The sequence below is a fragment of the Felis catus genome, chromosome B2, assembly GCF_018350175.1.
Source record: "Felis catus isolate Fca126 chromosome B2, F.catus_Fca126_mat1.0, whole genome shotgun sequence".
Lineage (NCBI taxonomy): Eukaryota > Metazoa > Chordata > Mammalia > Carnivora > Felidae > Felis > Felis catus.
In genome coordinates, this window is record NC_058372.1 from 135,991,523 (window position 1) to 136,012,767 (window position 21,245).

The 21,245-nt window shown below is 42.9% G+C and overlaps 1 protein-coding gene across 3 annotated transcripts in view; it reads right to left on the reverse strand.

The window, feature by feature from the left end:
• The window catches only part of RMND1 (required for meiotic nuclear division 1 homolog), a 44,660-nt gene extending 23,421 nt beyond the window's left edge, over window positions 1–21,239 (reverse strand). The window contains exons 1-5 of one of the 3 annotated variants that reach the window (XM_003986644.5): window positions 21,076–21,231; window positions 14,893–15,410; window positions 5,895–6,003; window positions 4,068–4,143; window positions 384–423 (exon numbers count right to left, since the gene is read on the reverse strand). In XM_003986644.5, coding sequence (XP_003986693.2) covers window positions 384–423; window positions 4,068–4,143; window positions 5,895–6,003; window positions 14,893–15,396 — 729 coding nt within the window. In that variant the 5' untranslated portion in view covers window positions 15,397–15,410; window positions 21,076–21,231. Of the gene's footprint in view, window positions 1–383; window positions 424–4,067; window positions 4,144–5,894; window positions 6,004–14,892; window positions 15,411–21,075 lie in introns of all 3 variants that reach the window. The other 2 variants (XR_006598406.1, XM_045058219.1) reach the window with 2 other exon arrangements.
• Between the last annotated feature and the right edge of the window lie 6 nt (window positions 21,240–21,245).

Consider the following 21,245-nt stretch of genomic DNA (forward strand, 5'->3'; position numbering starts at 1 on the left):
AGAAATTGTTTCCTGTGAGAAAGTTCTAGAAAACTTGATCTGAAGTAAGACCTTAGCGCAGTCAAATGCCAGTGAACTGTGATTCACTTTGTAGATTATCATGTACCAAGTGTAACTAACTTCTTTCTGTCTGCGTTGTAGCTAGGCTGTTCTAATTCTTCACAAATTACTATAAGCCCAGAGGATGGAAAATGGAGGAAACTTATAAGCCAAAACATAATCATTTTAGAAGACAAACGTGCTAGGATCAATCACATAATGCAGAGCAAGTAAGCTGTGGATTTCCTGTTAATTTATCTTCCAGTGGCTCAGATTACTGAGTGCTAATTAACAATTTTTTTCTCAGAAAAACTTTTACACTTTTATACTTTACATATACTTACAGTTTTGTCTTTCACATTCCAGAACACAGCAGCTCCTTCTCTGATTTAAAAGAATAAAAGAATCAATTAAGTTAACAGTGGAATACGTTAAGGCCATACGTAAAGCCATGCTTAGGTAGCTTCTAGAATATATCCCAAAGGCAATTTTTACAAATGTGATTACTTATTTGACATTATGGTCCCTAGATGATTTGCTAAAACAAAAGAGCTATTATTGAGCTTTTGATACAACCTGAGCTCCCCCAAATTCATGATTTCTCACATGGTTTGCAGAATAAATAGCTCTTATTGTAATACTATATAATTTCATGGATCTGAACTGTTTCATACCTGGTTCAATTCTGATGTACAGAAATCAGAATAAGGAAATTTTTGAGACCCGTCTTAGCTCTCATAAGGCAGATTCTGCTATAGGAAAAGAATAAAGGATCATGCTTTTAATAGTTGTGGAATGAAGAGACTGATATAAATTAAAGCCCAAGATGGCTAAGAGCGCCCACAGAATAATGCCACCCATCCTTACAGCGCTTGGACAACAGTGAAGCCACAGGAGGCCTCTGGACCTAGTTCTGGCTTTGAAAGAATTTAAGGTCTAACTTGTTTCGATTCCCGAAGTCTGACACACTGAGCTATTTTTGGTAGTAACTAAAAAGAGAGCGAGAGTGAGAGCAAGAGAGAGAGAGAGAGAAAGGTATGGCTCTTTTCTTCCTGGAGGAAGGAAAGGTGGAATTGAAAGGCAGGTAAAAATACGGTGGCTTCCTACCATTCTTCAAACATTTTTTTTTTTTTTTTAATTTAAGAAAATTTTTTTTGTTTATTTTGAGAGAGCGTGCATGTGTGTGCATGAGCAGGAGAGGGGCAGAGAGAGAGGAAAGAGAGAATCCCAAGCAGGCTCCATGCCGTCAGCCCAGAGCCCGATGTGGGGCTTGATCCCACGAACTGTGAGATCATGCCCTGAGCCGAAATCACCCAGCCGACTGAGCCACCCAGACACCCCTCATTCTTCAAGGATTTCTTTTTTTTTTTTAATTTTTTTTTTCAACGTTTATTTATTTTTGGGACAGAGAGAGACAGAGCATGAACGGGCGAGGGGCAGAGAGAGAGGGAGACACAGAATCGGAAACGGGCTCCAGGCTCTGAGCCATCAGCCCAGAGCCCGACGCGGGGCTCGAACTCACGGACCGCGAGATTGTGACCTGGCTGAAGTCGGACGCTTAACCGACTGCGCCACCCAGGCGCCCCTTCAAGGATTTCTTAAGCGAAGTGCTTAGCCTATGTGTGGGTCTGGGCTTAGCATCTGGGATACAAAGATGAGTATGGTCTGGTTCCTACCCTCACGGAACTCCCAACTTAGAAAAGACCGACAGGCCTCCAGCTGCAGTCCCACGTGGTGAGTGCCCTGAGAGGTATGCAGGGCACGCGCTGAGACGTACACGGGAGGACACAGTTCCCACGGACGAGCAAGGCTAGCCGAAGGAGCAAATGAGAGGCGGCGATACGGCCGAGGGAACGTCCTGGGCTCAGAGTGAAGGCGTGAGGGAGCAGGGCAACATCTCAGAACAAACAGCTAGCTGTCTGCAATGCGGTTGTGGACGTGGGCAAGTACTGGGCAATCAGGTCGGAGAGGCAGGGAGGAGCCAATCTTGTGCCATGACAGGAGTCTGGTCAAGCTCCGCAGAGTTTCTGGCAGGAGAGTGTAGTGATGAGAAAAAACGATCCTGCCCACAGACTGGCGGTGGGGTGAGATGGCAGGCAGGGGGCCGGGCAGCAAGCTGCGGCCACCAGCCGGTGGAGGGGACAGAAGGTGGATGCGATTGCCCCTTAAGCCACAGCCAGAGCATTAGCAGTTCAGAGCAGCCCCTCCAGGCAGATGAGAGGGGCTGGGAAGAGCGCCCCTCTTTTGGAGCTGTGCTGTGCGGTGCGGTCTCGGGCCATGCGAGCTACTGAGCACTTGAAATGTGCCCGGTCCACGCTGAGAGATGCTGGAAATGTACAACACACACTGGGTTTCAAAGGCTTAGTATGAAGACTGTAAAAATCTCATTAATTACTGACTGATTACACGCTGAAATGACAGCATTGTAGACATGCTGGGTTAAATAAAATACGTTATTAAAATTAATTTTGCGCAATATATATTGTTACTGGTGTTCAAAAGTAAATCTTTTTTTTTCAACTTTTAAACATGTGGCTACTAGAAAATGTATCATCACATACGAGGCTTGCATTTGTGGCTTGCATTGTATTTCCACTGGATGGTGCCGATCTAGAGGCCCTCAGACAACCAAATTCCTCACCTGAGTCAAAGGGGATGCTATTCTACTTGGACCAAATGTTGAACTCTTGATTATCTCCTAAGTTACTTAATAAAGGAAGGTAAGGTTCAGCCACCTGGCTGGCTCAGTCAGTAGAATGCACGACTCTTGATCTCGGAGTTAAGTTCAAGCTGAATGATGGGTGTAGAGATTACTTAAACGTACATAAAAAAGGAAGGTAAAGGGGCGCCTGGGTGGCTCGGTCGGTTAAACGTCTGACTTCGGGTCAGGTCGTGATCTCACAGTTCATGGGTTTGAGCCCCACACTGGGCTCTGTGCTGACAGCTCGGAGCCTGGAGCCTGCTTCGGATTCTGTGTCTCCCTCTCTCTCTGCTCCTCCCTGCTCACATGCTCTCTCTCTCTCTCAAAAATAAAAATTAAAAAAAATTAAAAAAAAAAAAAAAAAAAAAAAAAGGAAGGTAAGGCATTGACAGGAGCCAAGCTGGAGCTCCAGGTATCAACTACGAAGACCGGTATCACAGACATTTCATCAAAGTTTGGGTTCTTATCGATGTTCCTTGTGTTTCTGTTCTACACAGAACAGTCCCATGACTGTGGGTAATTCCCTTAATCCCTCTCACCCTCAGTTTCCTCAGCTGCAAAACGAGAATAACAGACCTTATTTAAGAGCTGTGGGGATAATATGAAATTATTTTCAGTGGTTCCTATTATCATAACCATTCTCACTCAGCAACTCTGGACAATTTGGTATTAAAACAACCTTTAAGCGGTGCCTGGGTGGCTCAGTCGGTTGAGTGTCCGACTTCAGCTCAGGTCATAATCTCATGGTCCATGAGTTTGAGGCCCACGTCAGGCTCTGTGCTGACAGCTCTGAGTCTGGAGCCTGCTTCGGATTCTGTGTCTCCCTCTCTCTCTCTCTCTCTGCCCCTCCCCCGCTCACGCTCTCCGTCTCAAAAATAAATAAATATTAAAAAAAAGAAAAAAAAAAACCTTTAAATAAGATGAATAACTATACGTGAGTCAGGGTCCCAGGCTAAAGTCTCTGGAGAGGTAAGGTGGTCTAAAACTTTAACCAAAGAGCGACGGAAGGAGGAAAAAAGAAGAAAAGACAGCAGAGTAGTAGCATGAGTCTGATAAGGGGCACTGAAGGCAAGGTACTTTTATGTATTCTTAGTGAACAAAAATCCAGATTTACAGATAAAGGCAAGCCATGAAAAAACTGTTTCGTAAGAGACTTCACCAGAAAGCTGACAAAGTCTCCTAGATGAAATAACAATTAAAGGAGAAGTTTAAATCACAGGTAAATTTTGAACACATTTACTATTAAGGGAGGAGATACACCCTCAAGTTTAAAGACCAGTGTCTGACCACAAGCCCATCTCCCAGTAGAGCTGCTCTCTTGTCTTACCTGAAGAAGAATATTGTTCCAGGATCACCTTCTTTCGCAGAATGTTCCACACCCATCACCAAAATATTTGCTGCATCTGTGATATAAAATAAATGAGTGAAAAGCTACCACCATAAAGTGACCCAAGGTTTATGAGTCACCTAGAAACTTTTAATAAAGTACGTAGGATCATTCCTTCATAAGCCATTGAGTGTTCTATAACATTCTGCCCATCTTTTTTAGGTTTCTGAAAATATTTAATATGTGAAAAGGAAAAGACCATAAAAAATTACTTTTACAAAACACCTGAGGCACTATTATTAGTACTATTTAAAACCACTCACTGACAACCATTTTCACTCAGTGATCATTAGTCCAGTTAATAATTATTGAAATCTTAGTTTCAATACAACCAAGTTTCAGGAATTACATTGTTTACAAAATTCTCTTCCTTTAAATATGATGTTATTAATATAATTTTAATATTCTCAAAGTACTCATTTTGATGGATTTAAATCATGTGAAATGTGGGACAACAGAAAACGTACAGACACAAAGATAATGACCGTTTCAAAATGTGGGTTCAGAGCTAACCATGAGAACTACCACTGTAGCCACCTATAGCTGAGTATTTTAACCTTGTATGTATTATTAAATATGTTAATATACATGTTATCAATAAGTATATATTAGTACACTTAATATTTCTAAGTATACAAATATTCTATAACACAAATTATAAACATATTTTAATGTATCAATTAATAAGTATACTCCTAATATGTAAAGAGTTATATATAATTTCTTAACTTAAAATTAGGACCCACAAAGCTTCAGAGCTCCTGGTAGAGGTTGGGGAACGGGGTGTTCGGATTAAAGACCAAATCCAAACTATCTTTTTTGGGTCAGCTCTAACATCCCTAAGCACTATATCCTCCGGAGGGCAAAGTTCACCTACGTAGCCAAGAACAACATAAATGCAATGGAAAAGACCCAGGGCACAGGACTGGGACAAGAAGTCCCCCAGAGTGCAATGCACAGGTCACCCTGCTGACAGCTTTTGGGATCAGCCAAGGATACACCTGGAAAATTTTTTATCTTCGGGGCTCCGGACAGAGCTCTGTTTTCCCCAATTATGTTTGTTTCTGCCATCAAACAGCACAAAGAGTCTGTTCCGATCACCAAAGAAGAGCACGGTGGCATTTCAAGTGTTTCTTATGGGGTCAATGACTCTTTGAAGAATCTTCTATGTAGCAGGGAGGTTTTCAACCTATTATTGCTTCTTTGTGGTAAATTTATGAACTTCCATTAGAGTGTTTTAAGTTACTTATTTTTTACTATAAAACAGGCTATTTTTTTTTTACAAGAATCTTTCGGGATACTATCCTAAAATCTTGTTAAGTTTATTTTGATTCTCTTTTTTAATATGATTAGTATTCCTCTTTTAGCTAATTTTGTTATTTTAAAAGTACTGAATTATACTGGTAAATTTTTCTTAAAAGGCTCTCCCTAACATTTCTATCAATTGTATGGCCTTTCTGTAAGAATAAAACAACTTTTTTATGTGACAGAAATGAAGTGCATGGCCTTTGATTATCCCAAGTCACAGTCATCCTATAAGTAAATCTTAAAAAATCACACTGATTTTACTCTGAGAACTAAAAGTTCTCTGTAAATACATTTTAGTTTCTTATCTTTGTCATTTGTATAAAGAGATTCAACATCATTTTCTTGTGATAGATCCTTTAAATAGAAAATGGAGCGTAAACAAATGAATATTTACGATGTATCACAGGAAAACTATTTTCTGATACATTTTAACACATTTGGCCCGGGTTCAAGATGTACCTCTAGGCAAGCTTGTTACTTCAACATATCCGTGGGAGACCAGATCTTGAGAGAGAGTTCCAAGATGATACTCGTCTGCAGTTGCAAACGCTGTGCAGTGCATCAGGTCCTGTTTCGGCAAGATCGGCACGACATGGGTTACCAAGAGGTTGAAGTGTCTGTGATGGCTATTGCCTTCGGGGACTCCATTTTGCAAAGCAAGCACTCGAGAGTTTTGGTCAAATGTCTCAAAGGTTCATACAAGGCATACGGTGAGAGTGAAGAAAAAGAAGCTAAAGGGAGATGGAGTTCAGCCCAATCCGTGAAAGGACTTTCTTCCGCCAGCCACCAAAAAGGTGGAGTGGGCTCTCCAGAAAACAGAACTGCCCCCTCTCTGGTGGTAGTGTTGCAAACACAGACTAAAACAAAGTTACCGAGAGGATTAAGGCACCATATAGGCCTGGATGCCGTGATATTTAGCCTCTCCAAACCTGAGTTGCTGTGACTTTTTCACAAACATTATTATTTTAAGGTCATTTGATAATTTGCTGCTAACCTTTACAGCAGAGATTATTGTTGTTTTTTTTAAGTTTTTATTTATTTTGAGAGAGAGCAAGCGAGAGCACAAGCAGGGGAGGGGCAGAGAAAGAAAGTGAGAGAGAGAATCCCAAGCAGGCTCTGCGTTGTCAGCTTGGAGCCCCATGCAGGGCTTGAATTTAGGAACCGTTACGATCATGGCCTGAGCTGAAACCAAGAGTCAGACACTTAACCCACTGAGCCACTCAGGCTCCTCCAGAGATTACTTTAAATCTATAAATGAAGTACAGCACTTTTTACTCTGGTTAGTATTAAACAAAAATTCTGTGTATCTGAGTGGCCTATGTCTGCACAGTGCACACACAGGGAGCAGTATGGCACAGCACTTTTGTCAAACTGTAAGCCACAACCATCCATGAATCCTGCTACCGATCTGGTTGGCCCAAACCAGCTTAAAAAAAAAAGAAATTAAAGGGGCACCTGGGTGGCTCAGTCGGTTAAGCATCCGACTTCGGCTCAGGTCATGATCTCGCGGTCCGTGAGTTCGAGCCCCGTGTCAGGCTCTGTGCTGACAGCTCAGAGCCTGGAGCCCCTCTCAGATTCTGTGTCTCACTCTCTCTCTGCCCCTCCCCTGTTCATGCTCTGTCTCTCTCTGTCTCAAAAACAAATAAATGCTAAAAAAAAAATAATAAAAAAAATTAAATTCAATAAAATAGAAAACATTACAGTGCGTCATTCATAGTAAGGGTAAATGTTACTTTATCGAGTTTTCTGTCATTTACATCTATGTATGTCTTAGGTAAAATACATTCCTCACTAGGGGATGAAGTCAATAAAGTTCAAAAGCTATTGACACAGGCCTTAAAGAGTTCACAGAATTTGAATAACTTTTTTTCTTTTTTTTTTTAAATCAGAATGACAGGTGTGCCTGAGTGGCTCAGTAGGTTAAGCATCTGACTTCAGCTCAGGTCATGATCTCACAGTCCGTGAGTTCAAGCCCCGCGTCGGGCTCTGTGCTGACAGCTCAGGGCCTGGAGCCTGCTTCGGATTCTGGGTCTCCCTCTCTGCCCCTCCCCCACACACGCTCTGTCTCATCTGTCTCTCAAAATGAATAAACATTAAAAAAAAGTTAAAAGAAAATCAGAATGACAAAATGTCTACTTAGAGGACTGCTGTGACGTTTAGACAAGCTGATGAATGTCAAGTGCTCAGAACCATGGCTAGCACAAACAAATGGTCAATCACGGTTAGATTATAGTTATTCTTACCGTGTGTACGGGTATGTTTAAACCATCAAAATTTACGGGAGGTGAACAAGTGTATCAAGTAATTTACATCTGAATTTTCATATGTTCACAGTTTTATATTTCTGATCAGAACATGAGTGATTCTACGGCCATTTGATACGTATGGTGTCTGACCCACTGCTGGTTAAAAGAGCCTTAGGAGTCACTGAATCAGAATTTACTCTTAGGAGTTACTCATGTCACCATTAAACTCTCTCCCTTTCTGTTATGCTCCTAGTACAAAATTTCAGAAAAGTAGTATATTGATTCCTTTCCTCCTCCCACTTCTGTTACCTAACTCCTGGCCCTAAACTCAAGAAACGGCTTAAGCCTGCCCTGCCTTTTCTTCAATCTGTTATGCCATTCTAATGTGTGATTTAATTTTTTTTTAATGTTTATTTTTGAGAGGGAGAGACACAGAGTGTGAGCAGGGGAGGGGCAGAGAGAGGGAGACACAGAATCCGAAACAGGCTCCTGGCTCTGAGAGGTCAGCACAGAGCCTGATGCAGGGCTCGAACCCCTGCACCGTGAGATCATGACCTGAGCTGAAGTCAGACTCTTAACTGACTGAGCCACCCAGGTGCCACTCTAATGTGTGATTTAAAAAGCAGTAGGGGCACCTGGGTGGCTCACTCAGTTGAGTGTCTGACTTCAGCTCAGGTCATGATTTCACGGTGCGTGGGTTCGAGCCCCACATCAGGTTCTGCACTGAGAGCTCAGAGCCTGGAGCCTGCTTAGGATTCTGGGTCTCCCTCTCTCTCTGCCCTCCCGGGCTCATGCTCTGTCTCTGTCTGTTTCTCAAAAATGAATAAACATTAAAAAAAAAATTTTTTTTAAGCAGCAGAGGAATAAACAGAGTCCCCGAAGAAACACACAAACTGAAAAACCTAAAATCAACTAAATGTCCACTCATCAGCAAAATGATTTTATCTCAATTAGAAAAAAAAGAAAAAAAAAAAAGGCAAGTCAGACAAGCAGAAATTGTTGAAAGTGAGGATAAATGTCGTACCCCTCCTTTTACAGATGGGTAACTGATCAGCGGGTTCCCAGAGTCACTATGAAGGTAAGCACATGCTGATACACAAATCATAGGGATCCACAGCCAGAGTACAGATAGTTACTGGAGTACAGGAAATCAGTTATGTGCGTAAGGCTTAGAAATGCTAACACTATCTGTTCTTTTAAGGCTTCATGGAGTTAGAAAGAGCTGAGAGGACATGAGATTCAGCTGCATGAAAGAAAGGAATCCTGCCAACAGGAACCAGGTAAGGCCACAGTGGGCAGGCTGTGTTTGGCAGGAGACCCAACAAATTTACTGAAACTCACTAAGCAAAAGCACAGGATATTAGGTTGGATGTCAGAATTACTTGTGTGACTACTACAGCTGACACACTTTGGGCTGTAGCGAGAAGAGCAGGAGGAGGCACAAAAAAGATAAAAGATGAGGAGATAAGGGGGCCTCAGTCCAAGAACTATTCCAGTAGAGGATCTTCCCATAACTGTACTGGAGACGGCAGAAGCCACCTGTTCTAGAATCAGAATTGCAAACTGGCAGCTCAGAGAACTATCCAACTCAAAAGTTGACCCATATTTGGGGCACCTGGGTGGCTCAGTCGGTTAAGCGTCCGACTTCGGCTCAGGTCATGATCTCGTGGCTTGTGAGTTCAAGCCCCGCATCGGGCTCTGTGCTGACAGCTCGGAGCCTGGAGCCTGCTTCGGATTCTGTGTCTCCCTCTCTCTCTGACCCTCCCCTACTCACACTCTGTCTCTCTCTCAAAAATGAATAAACATTAAAAAAAAAAAAAAGTTTTTTTTAAAGTTGACCCATATAGTGTTTTTTTTTTTTTTAATGTTTATTCATTCTTGAGAGAAAGCATTGCGGGGGGGGGGGGGGGATGGGCGGGGGATGGAGGTGGGGACAGAGGATCTGAAGACGGCTCTGTGCTGACAGCAGTGAGCCTGATGCAGGGCTCGAACTCACAAGCCATGAGGTCATGAAATGAGCCCAAAGTCAGACACTGAACGGAGTCTCCCAGGCACCCTGACCATATAGTGCTTTTAAGATTTGAATTCATCCTCAACAACAAATTGAGGTTTCACACAAAAGCCAGATTTCCACCGAGATCTGACCAAGTGGAAGATCTGGCAATAATCAACTATCGAATATAATAGGAATAGAATATAATTAGGAATGAATATAATTAGGAATAGAAATAATTCAACTAATGAATATATTATTCACTAAAGCTGAGGAGGTGGTCCCAGTTCTCCAGCCCACGCAGCCCCTCCCACCCGCTAGGTCCCTGCCTGCCTCACCATCATTCGTTGCTGATCGGACCCGTCCGTGCTAAAAACATACTATCGTGCACTCAAGTGCATTCAGTCACTACTTCCATGAGAAAATACATTCTGAGTTCCAAAAAATTATAAATAAATCTTTAAACACAATCTGTTTTTACTTAGCCATTCCAAGGATTTTTGCAGACTTTCTGAAGATTGTCACCTTTCCTTCTTTCCCTGTCTCCTGTTTAGTTTGGCTCAAAGTTCTGGCCAGCATCACATAAACTTACACGGCTTGCCACACTACTTTCTGTATCCTTAAGCCTTCTGGGACTCACTCTCTCTGTAAGTTATGGCTTCTTCCATTAATAAATGATTTACAGAGTTTTCCAGATTGATTTGCTGGATCAATCTTTTTTTAGGTTTATATCCTTTGCTGTAAGTTTCTTTTTTTTTTTTTTTTTTCCTTTGCTTTAAGTTTCAAGATTGCCCTGAAATCCATTTGGTAAAGGGAAAGAGGCCCACGGAGTGTGTTGTAGTCCCGTTTTTTCCGTATTAATTATATTGTTATGTTGTGAGAAGCTTCTGTTTTCATACGTCTTTTTCTGGGTTTTTATAATGAATCATATATATAGTGAGAGCACAAATTTCAGGCTTTAGGACAGGGATCAACAACTTGTTCTTACGTAGATGTGCCAAACCAACCTCAAACACTTACTCGATTTAACACTCAAATGTAGGCCTATTTTAAAATGTTAAAAAAAACAAAAACCTAAAACCGAAAGCCAAGAAAGCCACAGTGTTTCAATATGTGTTTTGTTTTGCTGGCCACAGAAAACATGTTCCAGCAGATGGGGCTAGAAATCTATATACGATCCTTGCTTCAGTGCATCACACGCTCTGATGGAACACTTTTCTTAAAAAAGAAAGCTTATTTTTATTCACATTCTAGTACTGAAGAAGAGTAATGCATTACTGTAATGTTGCCTCTAAATACGAAAAGAAAAATGCATGTTTTCCTGTTATGTATAGACCGTAGATAAAAGTTACACAACACAGATACGTTTTACGTCAGCAGGACAATGCTTTAGCTTTTAAGTTTCTTGACTCCATCCCACGGCGAAAAAGCCTTCTGTACACACAGTACACAGATGCACATGGGCACACATACCAACACGTGACACAAAAATTTCATGAAATAGTATTCATTTCTACCACGATTAATGCATTCTGATGCTTTCTATTATATTTCGCTAAAAAAAACCCCAAAAACAACAAAAAAACCCATCGATTAATAACAACCCACTAGTTAACTCTGCAGTACAAGGACGTGCCCGTCTCCATGCTGATCACAGCAGTGGCTGTCATCCTCCGGCATCCTCTTCCTGAGATGAGACGCACCAACAAGGAACACTGTTGCTGCCAAGATAAACTACGAGCCAACGGCAAGTGGGCTGAAATCTTAGTACGTTACGATCTCTGCAAATGACACCAGGTAAAGAGTTGATTCTAGTACAGCGGGTAGTGACTAACCTCAATCAGTCAATTCTGGGAGCTTGCTGTGTGGCCCAGGAAAGAGGGCGAGTCAGGAGCACGTGGGGGGAGTGAGACAAAGCACACCTGCTCTCTGGTGCAAAGCAGAGTCCTTCCTGTCTGTGTCCAGAGGGGGAGAAAGGGCTATCCCACCACTAGGGACTCCCCAGCCCCAGGATGCCCATGTGGAAATGGGGTGGCCCTCCGTGTGGGGCAGATAAAAGCCAGTCTTCGGCCCTGGGGGTATAGGACCTAGCCACACTTCAAGACCGCGTTCGCCCATGAAGAGTAAGATCATCAGAAATGATGTTCCAAGGGGGGGCCTGGCTGGCTTACTGGGAAGAGCACACACTCTTGATCTCAGGGTCATGAGGCCGAGCCCCACATTGGGTGTAGAGGTTACTAAAGAAAAAATAAATGCTTTTAGAAACATAAGATTTTCTATTATTTCCCTGTGCTCTTCAGAGAGACCACATGCTGCTTCTGTTTTTGCAAAACTGCATCTGAGGTCTCGCCTATTATGCTACATAATATCTTGTATCTAAGAACCCAGCACGTATATGACTCCTTAAATTTGGTGATAGAAAACCATAGTTCCTCATAAAACATTTTTACGGTTTTTTCCCCGTTAAAGAACAAAAAAAGTATAACCCAGGAGGATTCCCTTCTTTAACCATTGGGCTTCTCAGAACTAAATGTTCACCTAGATTATTCACACCAGGTAACAGTTATTTCTCTGTTCATGTCAATTGTTTGCTCCATTTCAAATGTAATACTTTCATTATCTCATTCATTAAAAAAAAATTTTTTTTTAACCTTTATTTATTTTTGAGACAGAGAGAGACAGAGCATGAATGGGGGAGGGTCAGAGAGAGAGGGAGACACAGAATCCGAAACAGGCTCCAGGTTCTGAGCTGTCAGCACAGAGCCCGATGCGGGGCTCGAACTCACGGACTGCGAGATCATGACCTGAGCTGAAGTCGGACACTTAACTGACTGGGCCACCCAAGCGCCCCTCATTATCTCATTTAAAACTACATTAAATTTTGAAGATCTACTTCAAATCCTTTCCTGGAAGCAGAAAAAATATCCTCAAAAAAAAAAACAAAAAACAAAAAAAACAAATTCAAGAAAATTGCCTCCAAGTCGAAGGACAGCCCAAAGAAATAATGTCTCTTTGAGAGTTTATAACCAATAACTTATAAAAAAAAAAAAAAAGTGATACCTCTGACAGTATCACCCTCTTCGTTAAGAAACTTGATTACTGGGGCACCTGGGTGACTCAATTGGTTGAACATCCAACTTTTGATTTTGGCTCAGGTCACAATCCCAGGGTTGTGGGATCAAGCTCTGTGTCGGGTTCTGCACTGAACATGGAGCCTGCTTGCGATTCTCTCCCTCTGCCTCTCTGCCCTGCTCACACTCTAAAAAGAAAAAAAAAAGACTGTTCTGTGTGCTGGTAGGTGTTACAAAAGACAAAATGGAGATCTTCCTCTTTTTTTCTAATTTTTTTTTTAAACATTCATTTATTTTTGAGAGACAGACAGGGCGAGAATGGGGGAGGGGCAGAGAGAGAGGGAGACACACAATCCGAAGCAGGCTCCAGGCTCCGAGCTGTGGGCACAGAGCCCGACGCGGGGCTCGAACTCACAAACTGTGAGATTGTCACCTGAGCCGAAGTCGGACACTTAACCGACTGAGCCACCCAGACCCCCAGATCTTCCTCTTTCTTGGATCTGCCACGAATTCAGGTTTTTACACTTCATGTCATCTGTCACTTCAATACTGCATTTCCCAAATGATCACAAAGCTAAACAATACAATTAAAAAATCAGGACCTGTGGGGCCCCTGGGTGGCTCAGTTGGTTAAGCATCCGATGCTTGGTTTCAGCTCAGGTCATGATCTCATGGTTTGTAGGTTCAAGCCCTGTGTCAGGCTCCATGCCGGCCTGCTTGGGATTCTCTCTCTCTGCCCCTCCTCTGCTCGCTTGTATGCTCTCTCTCAAAATAAATAAACCTAAAAGTAAAGTAGGAGTAAACAAAGCTAGAATCCAAAGTAAAAATCATGAATCAATGCTAATGTCATAACCTGAGAATCAGTAGTGAAGGTCTATCGACCTTTTTGAAGGAAGTGAACTATGCAGTAAAAACAACAACAACCCCCCCCCCCCAAATTAAACATGCTCAGGGTCTACTCAGGATCAAGATTTTAAGACTGACATTCTAACCTGTTTTCTGAAAGATTCAGAAGGCCTGACTGTTTTAAGTATTCTCAATTCTCATTTTTAATGTTGATGACCATAGACATGAAAGATCCCTTTGCCTCTCTTCTCTCCTTTCTAATTTAGTAAGTATTTGTTACCTATAAGACACAGTTCTGGGTACTATACAAGGTATAAAAGTTAGCAAAGGGCTTGATCTTCACCTTAAATAGTATTTATCATGTAGAAGGGAAATGCAGTTGTATCTGAAAAATTCTCACAAACGTCTAACAGTGAGTAAAATCACCCTCTTCAACCCTTAAAGGCCAGAAAAGCAGAAACCTCTCGCTGTTTTCTGACTATACCCATTTTCTGTCATTTCACTACCCCATCCCATACAGTTACCACAGGCTAATGAATGCTTACCTGTCTGCAAAGCTACTGAAAATGTTAAAAAATTATTTTTAAATGTTTATGTTTGAGAGAGAGAGAGCGCGCGCCCACACACATACATAATGGAGGAGGGGCAGAGAGAGGACAGAGGATGTGAAGCCAGCCCCGCACTGACAGCACGGGCCTGATGTGGAGCTCGAACTCACGAACCCTGAGATCATGTCCTAGGCTGAAGCTGGGCGCTCAACTGACTGAGCTACTCAGGCGCCCGTTTTTTGTTTTTGTTTTTAAATTTGATGAAGAATTTCTACAGTTTGATTTTGTTTAATGGGTGTTTTTTATAATACCATTCCAACACTGGACTTAACAGTAGTCTTTTTTCTCAAAGTTTCCTTAGGCCAATAACTAATCTTTTCATAAATTATATTTTTATATTTAATTGCCTATTTTTGCCTTTATATGTATTATCATTATCATTTAAGTAGCCTTCACACCCAGTGTGGAGGCCAACGTGGAGCTTGAACTCATGACCTCAAGATCAAGACCTGAGCTAAAATCAAGAGTCAGATGCTTAACCAGCTGAGCCACCCAGGTGCCCCTCTATGTATTATCGATTCCTAAAATTAAGATGCTGATTCCCTTTGGATTTTACTATCCGCAGGTTTTACTATCAGACTTCAAAGCCCTTGCTGCTAGATCTCTTACGTTCACAGCAAGGCTGTGGCGCAGCGGGCACTCGATTACAGTGCAAGTAAGGACTGTACGCACAAGGCACCATCACACATTTACCTCATTCACAGAGAGAACTGGAAGGTTGGTCCTGGATGGCTGCCTGGTCCTCGACGCTTTCAGTGGTCTCTTGATTTGCGGAAAGTCTTGTTTAGGAACAACTGTTTCCGTTGATATAGATGAGTACTGCCGCTCTAGTATTTTTATAAACCACTTAGAACCTAATAGATTTGGTTTGTGAGTCACTTTCCTGTGAGTACTAAACGATTTCCTGGTCGGAAGGTGCACTTTTTCACCCTGGCAATGTGCAGCATTTAATGGAGACAGTATGTTTGTATTTGGTATTTTCTGACTTGTTTCCAGGACCTGGGACTTACTCAAATCACCCGCTGCTGTCTCAGGAAAGAATAAATCCAAGTTCTGGCTTCTCGTCATGGTGCTGCATATTGTAGTCTCAAATTCCTTAAGTGGTTTTAACGTTCGATGAGCAAGTCTTTGGCACTGATACACTTTTGATAAAATACAGTGAGATCCGGCCAGGGCTCTGAAAAGTCTGGCTGACATTACCACATCCCAAGCTAAAAGAAAAAGAATTACAGGTTCAAGGCTTTTTTGTTTTTGTTTTAATGTTTTCAAATATATACAGTATCTTCCTAGGCAATAAGCATATTTCTGTAAAAACATTTGCAAAACAAATACACCTTAGCCGAAGTGTAGAAAAAGAACGAGGTTAAAAAAAGTCAATGCGAGTGCTCCCCCCACCTTTCCTTTAATCAACCTCTGGCCTTCTTTCTGGAAGATTACAACACTAGAAAGCTAGTGACATGACAAGGACCTAAAAAAGAAAAATAGAGTGATGGGATCTTTTCGTTTACTTCATTAGCATTTGAACCATTAAAAACAATCTATACTTCTAAATTCCTTTACTCAAAATTTATTCAGTAAGATCACCAATGAGTTAGGGCCATGAAAGGACAGAGTTCCTGCCATCAGGTGCTAATGGTCTGGAGGAGACAGGCATTTTCAGCTGCCCATTATAACTCAGTGGAACAGGCCCTAGGTTCTATGAAAGAGCTACAGGACAAGCTGTGGAGGAAACACACTAGGAGCTCCCCTAATTCTACATGAAGAGTCAGGAAAGGTTCTCGGAAAGATTCCAGCTGCTTCTTGAATGGCAAAGGGCTTTTCAGGTTGAGATCGGCCTGGTAGTGGGGGTAAGGGATGTGAGAGACACGTGTTCATGCTCCAAAAGAAAGAGACTACATATGTAAATAATCCCCTCCCCTTATTTAAAAAAATTTTTTTTTAATGTTTTTATTTATTTTTGAAGGAGAGAGAGAGACAGAGCATGAGCGGGGGAGGAGCAGAGAGAGAGGGAGACACAGAATTTGAAGCAGGCTCCAGGCTCTAAGCTGTCAGCACAGAGCCCGACGCGAGGCTCAAACCCACAAACTGTGAGATCGTGACCTGAGCCGAAGCTGGACGCTCAACCGACTGAGCCACCCAGGCGCCCCCCCCCATCTTATTTACAGCATAAAATATTTGTTTTGTAAAGGCAAGCCTATTAATAGGCAATCAGTACTAATAATTCTTTATAAAAATAGCATATTAGGTGCTAGAGATAGAACAGTGAATCACTGATCTCAGAATTCAGTCTAGCTGGGGAAACAGAATAATGTGATTAAGTTCAGAACAGAGCTATGTGCCAGTTGCTATGGGGCCAAGAGAAGGGAGCATCTCAGGTGAGGGTGGGTAGGACATATTGACAGAGGTGACATTTGAACTGGGTCTCAAAAGGGCAGAGGGATCATCAAATCAAACACTCTAGGTACAGAGTACTGTTTGACCACCAAGGTGCAACTTGAGGGGAGGCAGGAGTAAGTTGCAGATTAGGACTGAAAAGGAGCCAGTGGCCAGTCAGTGATGCAAAAGTGTCTACAGGTAGGCGGAAGCCACAGCTTTTCAACGTGACACTCACACGGTCAGATGTATGTTTAAGAAACCTACGTTCGGTAACAAGGTAGACCGGGAACAGAGAGAGACCAGGGCCTTACTGGGTACCTTCTACACACTAGGCCCTCCGCTTTACCTCACTGTTACCCCAGGAGGCATTTTACAGACGAAGAAGCTGAGGCCGAGAGGCGGACACCCTTGCTGAGACCTAATTACAACCCAGGCTTTTCCAATTCCAAAGACGACACGGTAACCACTACGATTTACTACCTACCTTCAGGAGGAAGAGACAAGGGTGAGTCACGGCGAAGCGAGGGGGGCAGAAGCTGCTGTTTTCAAAACACCTCAAAAGCTGGAACTGGATGTTTAGTTCTAGTCCAACGAGCTACTACACTTGACCTTTACTTAGTACTATTCTCTGCCGGCTCAACCAGTGGGTGTTGAAGAACCTAATTACAATACATGTTGGAAATTTGTATACACAGAGCCTTCCATTCTCTTCGAGGAAATTCTTACCTTGAAACTAAAGACTGCCTTCCTATAGAGGCTACGCAAAGCACTAGGACAAAGAATGCAAATGATACCAGACAAACAAGAAGCGTGTTTTCTCTTAATCTTTGCAGAGGAAGACAGATGTAGCATTTAAGGTCTCTCTCTCTCTCTCTCTCTCTCTCTCTCTCTCTCTCTCACACACACACACACACACACACACACACACACACACGATTTAGGCTTTGTGAAAAACTGGGGCGCATCTCAGTAAAGTTAAATTTTAATTGTACAAACTAAATCTAAAGGTTGAAAGTATGTTAGAGTGTTAATGACTCTAAAAAGCTCTGCATTACGTTTTGTGCAGATCCGTGGTGGACGCGGCTCTTCCAATTCCCCAGCCCGAGTTCCCCGACCGATCTTGCGTTCCACCCTTCCTGCATCGATCCCTCCCACGGTCATATGCTCCTGGCGGCATAGTAGCCACGGAGCGCATATGGTTACTGAGCACCTGAAATGTTCTTCAATAACACTGAATGCTTTTTGTACTTTGTGTTTTATACTTAACACAAAAAAGTAAAACATCTCCCTAATTTTTACACTGGTAAGTTGTTGAAATACTATTTTTGGATATATTGGGTTACATAAAGTAAGTTAAAATTGATGCCACTTGTTTATTTTTATCTTCAAAACCTCTAGAAACCTTCAAATGCCATTATGTGGCTTGCACTGTATTTCTATTGGAGAGTCCTGCTCTAGACATGTCATTATCAGTAACTGTAACCGCATAGTCTCAATTTCAAGCATTCTGCTCCAAACATCATGTCTGGTCTTTATTTATTTATTTATTTTGAGGGGAAGGGCTAAGTGAGCGAGGGCAGAGAGAGAGAGAGGGAAAGAGAGAGAGAGGGAAAGAGAGAGAGAAAGAAAGAAAGCGAGAGGCAGGGCTCACCCGAAGCGGGGCTCAAGCTCACCTGAAGCAAGGCTCGAGCTCACTCAACGTGGGACCCGAACTCATGAACAGAGATCATGACCCGAGATGAAGTCAGATGCTTAACAACTGAGCCACCCAGGCGCCCATGTCTGGTCTTTCAAGCTCACTCCTCCTCTTAATCCCAATTCTTCATCCCCAATAGGACCGAACGGTCCAATGATCCAGACACCCTATCATTGCCACTCACTCCCCACTCACTTCACTTCTGCCATGCTCAGCCTATATTCCGTGGTCTACCATCTCTCGCCCATATACCTCAAATCCTTTGAATCCCTCGCTCATCCACAGGCTCACATGACATAACATCAACCAGAATCAACTTCCCCAGAAGTTCTGGTTCCCCAGAATCAACCAGAATACTTCCCCTTATTTGTGCCCGTACTGCATCTGAACGTGGCTAAAGGCAACCAACCAACCAACCAACCAACCAACCAACCAACCAACCAACCATGCCAGCTGGTCTCACTCTAGAATCATGACCACTTCCTTTAGGAGCACCTTTCCTGCTGCTCAACAACCTTAACCTCTTTCCCCACCATAGTCTACTCTGTGCCCTCTCCTCACACCTCCAATGCCTCCTCGCTTCCTCTGTCATTGACACAACAGAAACAATCAGAAGAGAATTTCCACACGCTCTCACCATGATCTGCCCGCCCGCCTACTGATTCCGTGCCCATGGATTCTGGCTTCCCTTCTGCTGGTCCCATCTGGAACCAGGTCCTCCACAGGCACACCAAGTCTCACCCCTTCCTGCCTGCAGCAGGAAAGGTTAAACTCTTTCCTATTTCGTGCTATTTATTTTTCCATCTTTCCGGCACATTCCTATTAGTAGATAATTGTGATTTAATTTCTCTCATCTTATAAAAACAACTCTTCCCTTCCATATACTATTTACTCTTTCTTTGAGTTCCATTCCTTTAAAAGCTTTATTTACTGTCTCTAACTCCTGTTCTCTGAGTTTCTTGAGCCCCTTCCAATCAGGCTTTCATCCCTGCCACTTTACCAAAACCCACTTGTTAAGGCCACAAATGACTTCCCTATTTTTAAGTCCAATGGTCACTTCTCAGTCTTCATTGTACCCGAGTTATAAGCAAGACCAGATTAGTTGATCACTCCACCCTCTTGGAAGCACCTTCCTCAAGTGGCTTCTAGAATACCACACTGGCCACTTTCCTCCTACCTCACTGGTGGTACCTTCTTTCTCCTCTGTATTTTCCTATCCCATCAACAACTGAAAGCACCACTGCTCAGCATTTGGGCCACTTTTCTTCTCTATTCTCAGCTCCTTAGATGTTATCTACACATCGATGAATAGCAGGTGTCTATCCCTACGTGAAAAATGTAACATGCTCAAAACTGAACTTCCAAAATCTTCCCTCAGATTCTATTCTTGCCAGTCTTCCCCATTCACAAAACAGCAATCACACCCTTATCTTTCTTTGTTAAAGGCAAATACCTATAATCCGTCTTGCCTCTTCATTCCCCATACCCACTCTATCAGCAAATCCCACTGGCTTTATTTGCACCAGGTCTCAACCCACACGGCTACCACCCTGGTCCAAGTGGCTGTCTTTCCCATGATTACCTAATGGGTCTCCCTGCTTCTGTTCTTTGCCTCCTACAGAAGCAACCAAAGTGATCCTTTGAAGACGCAAGTTGGATCACATCTTTCTTCCTGCACAAAATTTGATGCTGGCCTCTCATCTCATCACCGTAACATCTCTTGTAGCTGTATGTCTTACTCAGTTTGCTCCAGTCACTCTGTCCTTTGGATCTTTGTGCTTTTTGTACTTACAGTTCCTTATGCTCTTTTCCTAGGACTCTGTAAGGTTCATTCCCTCACCTCCTTCAGATCTTTGCTCCAACAGAGTCCTACCCAGTGAAATCTTCCCCAACCACTTCATTTCAGATGCACAACCAACACCCACTCTCTATTTTCCTCCACTTCTTATATTTCCATTGCATTTAACATCACTTGCGGACCTCCTATTTCTAATTTGTCAATTCATACAACAAAGATGAACTGAGTTCCTATCACGTGCCTGACATGCCCGACTTGCTGGTAATACACATGAAAATAAAAGACGAAAATCCCTACGTCTTGAATCTTACACTACATCGGACGTGACAGGCCATAAACGGGACAAATCAGTAAGATAGATACTAAATAGCGACAAAGCTAGGAGCGCCTGGCTGGCTCAGTCCGAGGAGCGAACAACTGCTTGATCTCGGGGCTGTGATTTCCAGCCCCACATTGGGTGCAGAGATGATTTAAAAAGGAAAAAAAAATGACAAAGCTGAAGAAGAAACCACAGAAAAGAATAGATTTCTCTTTCTCTTCTCTAGAATGCAAGCTTTTTGAGGATAAGATTGGTCTTCCGTGACCATACTGCCCAATATACAGTAGGTATTCAACTCACATTTTCCGAATGAAATACAAGGCAGCTGCTCAGTTACTTGGCACATTTTACACTTTTTAAGAACAATAATACCAAATAAGAAAACCGTATCATCCAAGCTGCGATTCAACGGATAAGTGGCTCTAACCTTTGGGAGCATGCCTTCCAATTCCTTAAGCTCAATTTTAAAAAAATCTTTGCGGTAACCGCTATGTACTGGCTCAAAAAAGGGCTCGCTCAGTGTTTATGGATTGCGTGCTTTTTTCACTCCCAGCTAAGTCAACCAAAGATCACCGCAGCGGTACCGGTGAAACCTGTGACCCGAGCGATTCAAGAGCTGCCCGGGTGCAAAGGTTGGGGCCCCGGTGCAGGACCATAAAACCAGCTAGGGAAAAGCAGTGCACTAACCTCTCCGCTGGAAAACACGAGGGATGTGCCAAGCGAGCAAGCTTACGCGACCCTGCTGCAAGTAAGACTGCGGGCCGCAGGTCCCGCTTCCCGCAGTCAGCTCTGCCGCTCGGGAGGCCCTCCCAGCGCCCGCACTGCGCAGGCGCCCCGAACTCCGGGCCCGCAGAGCG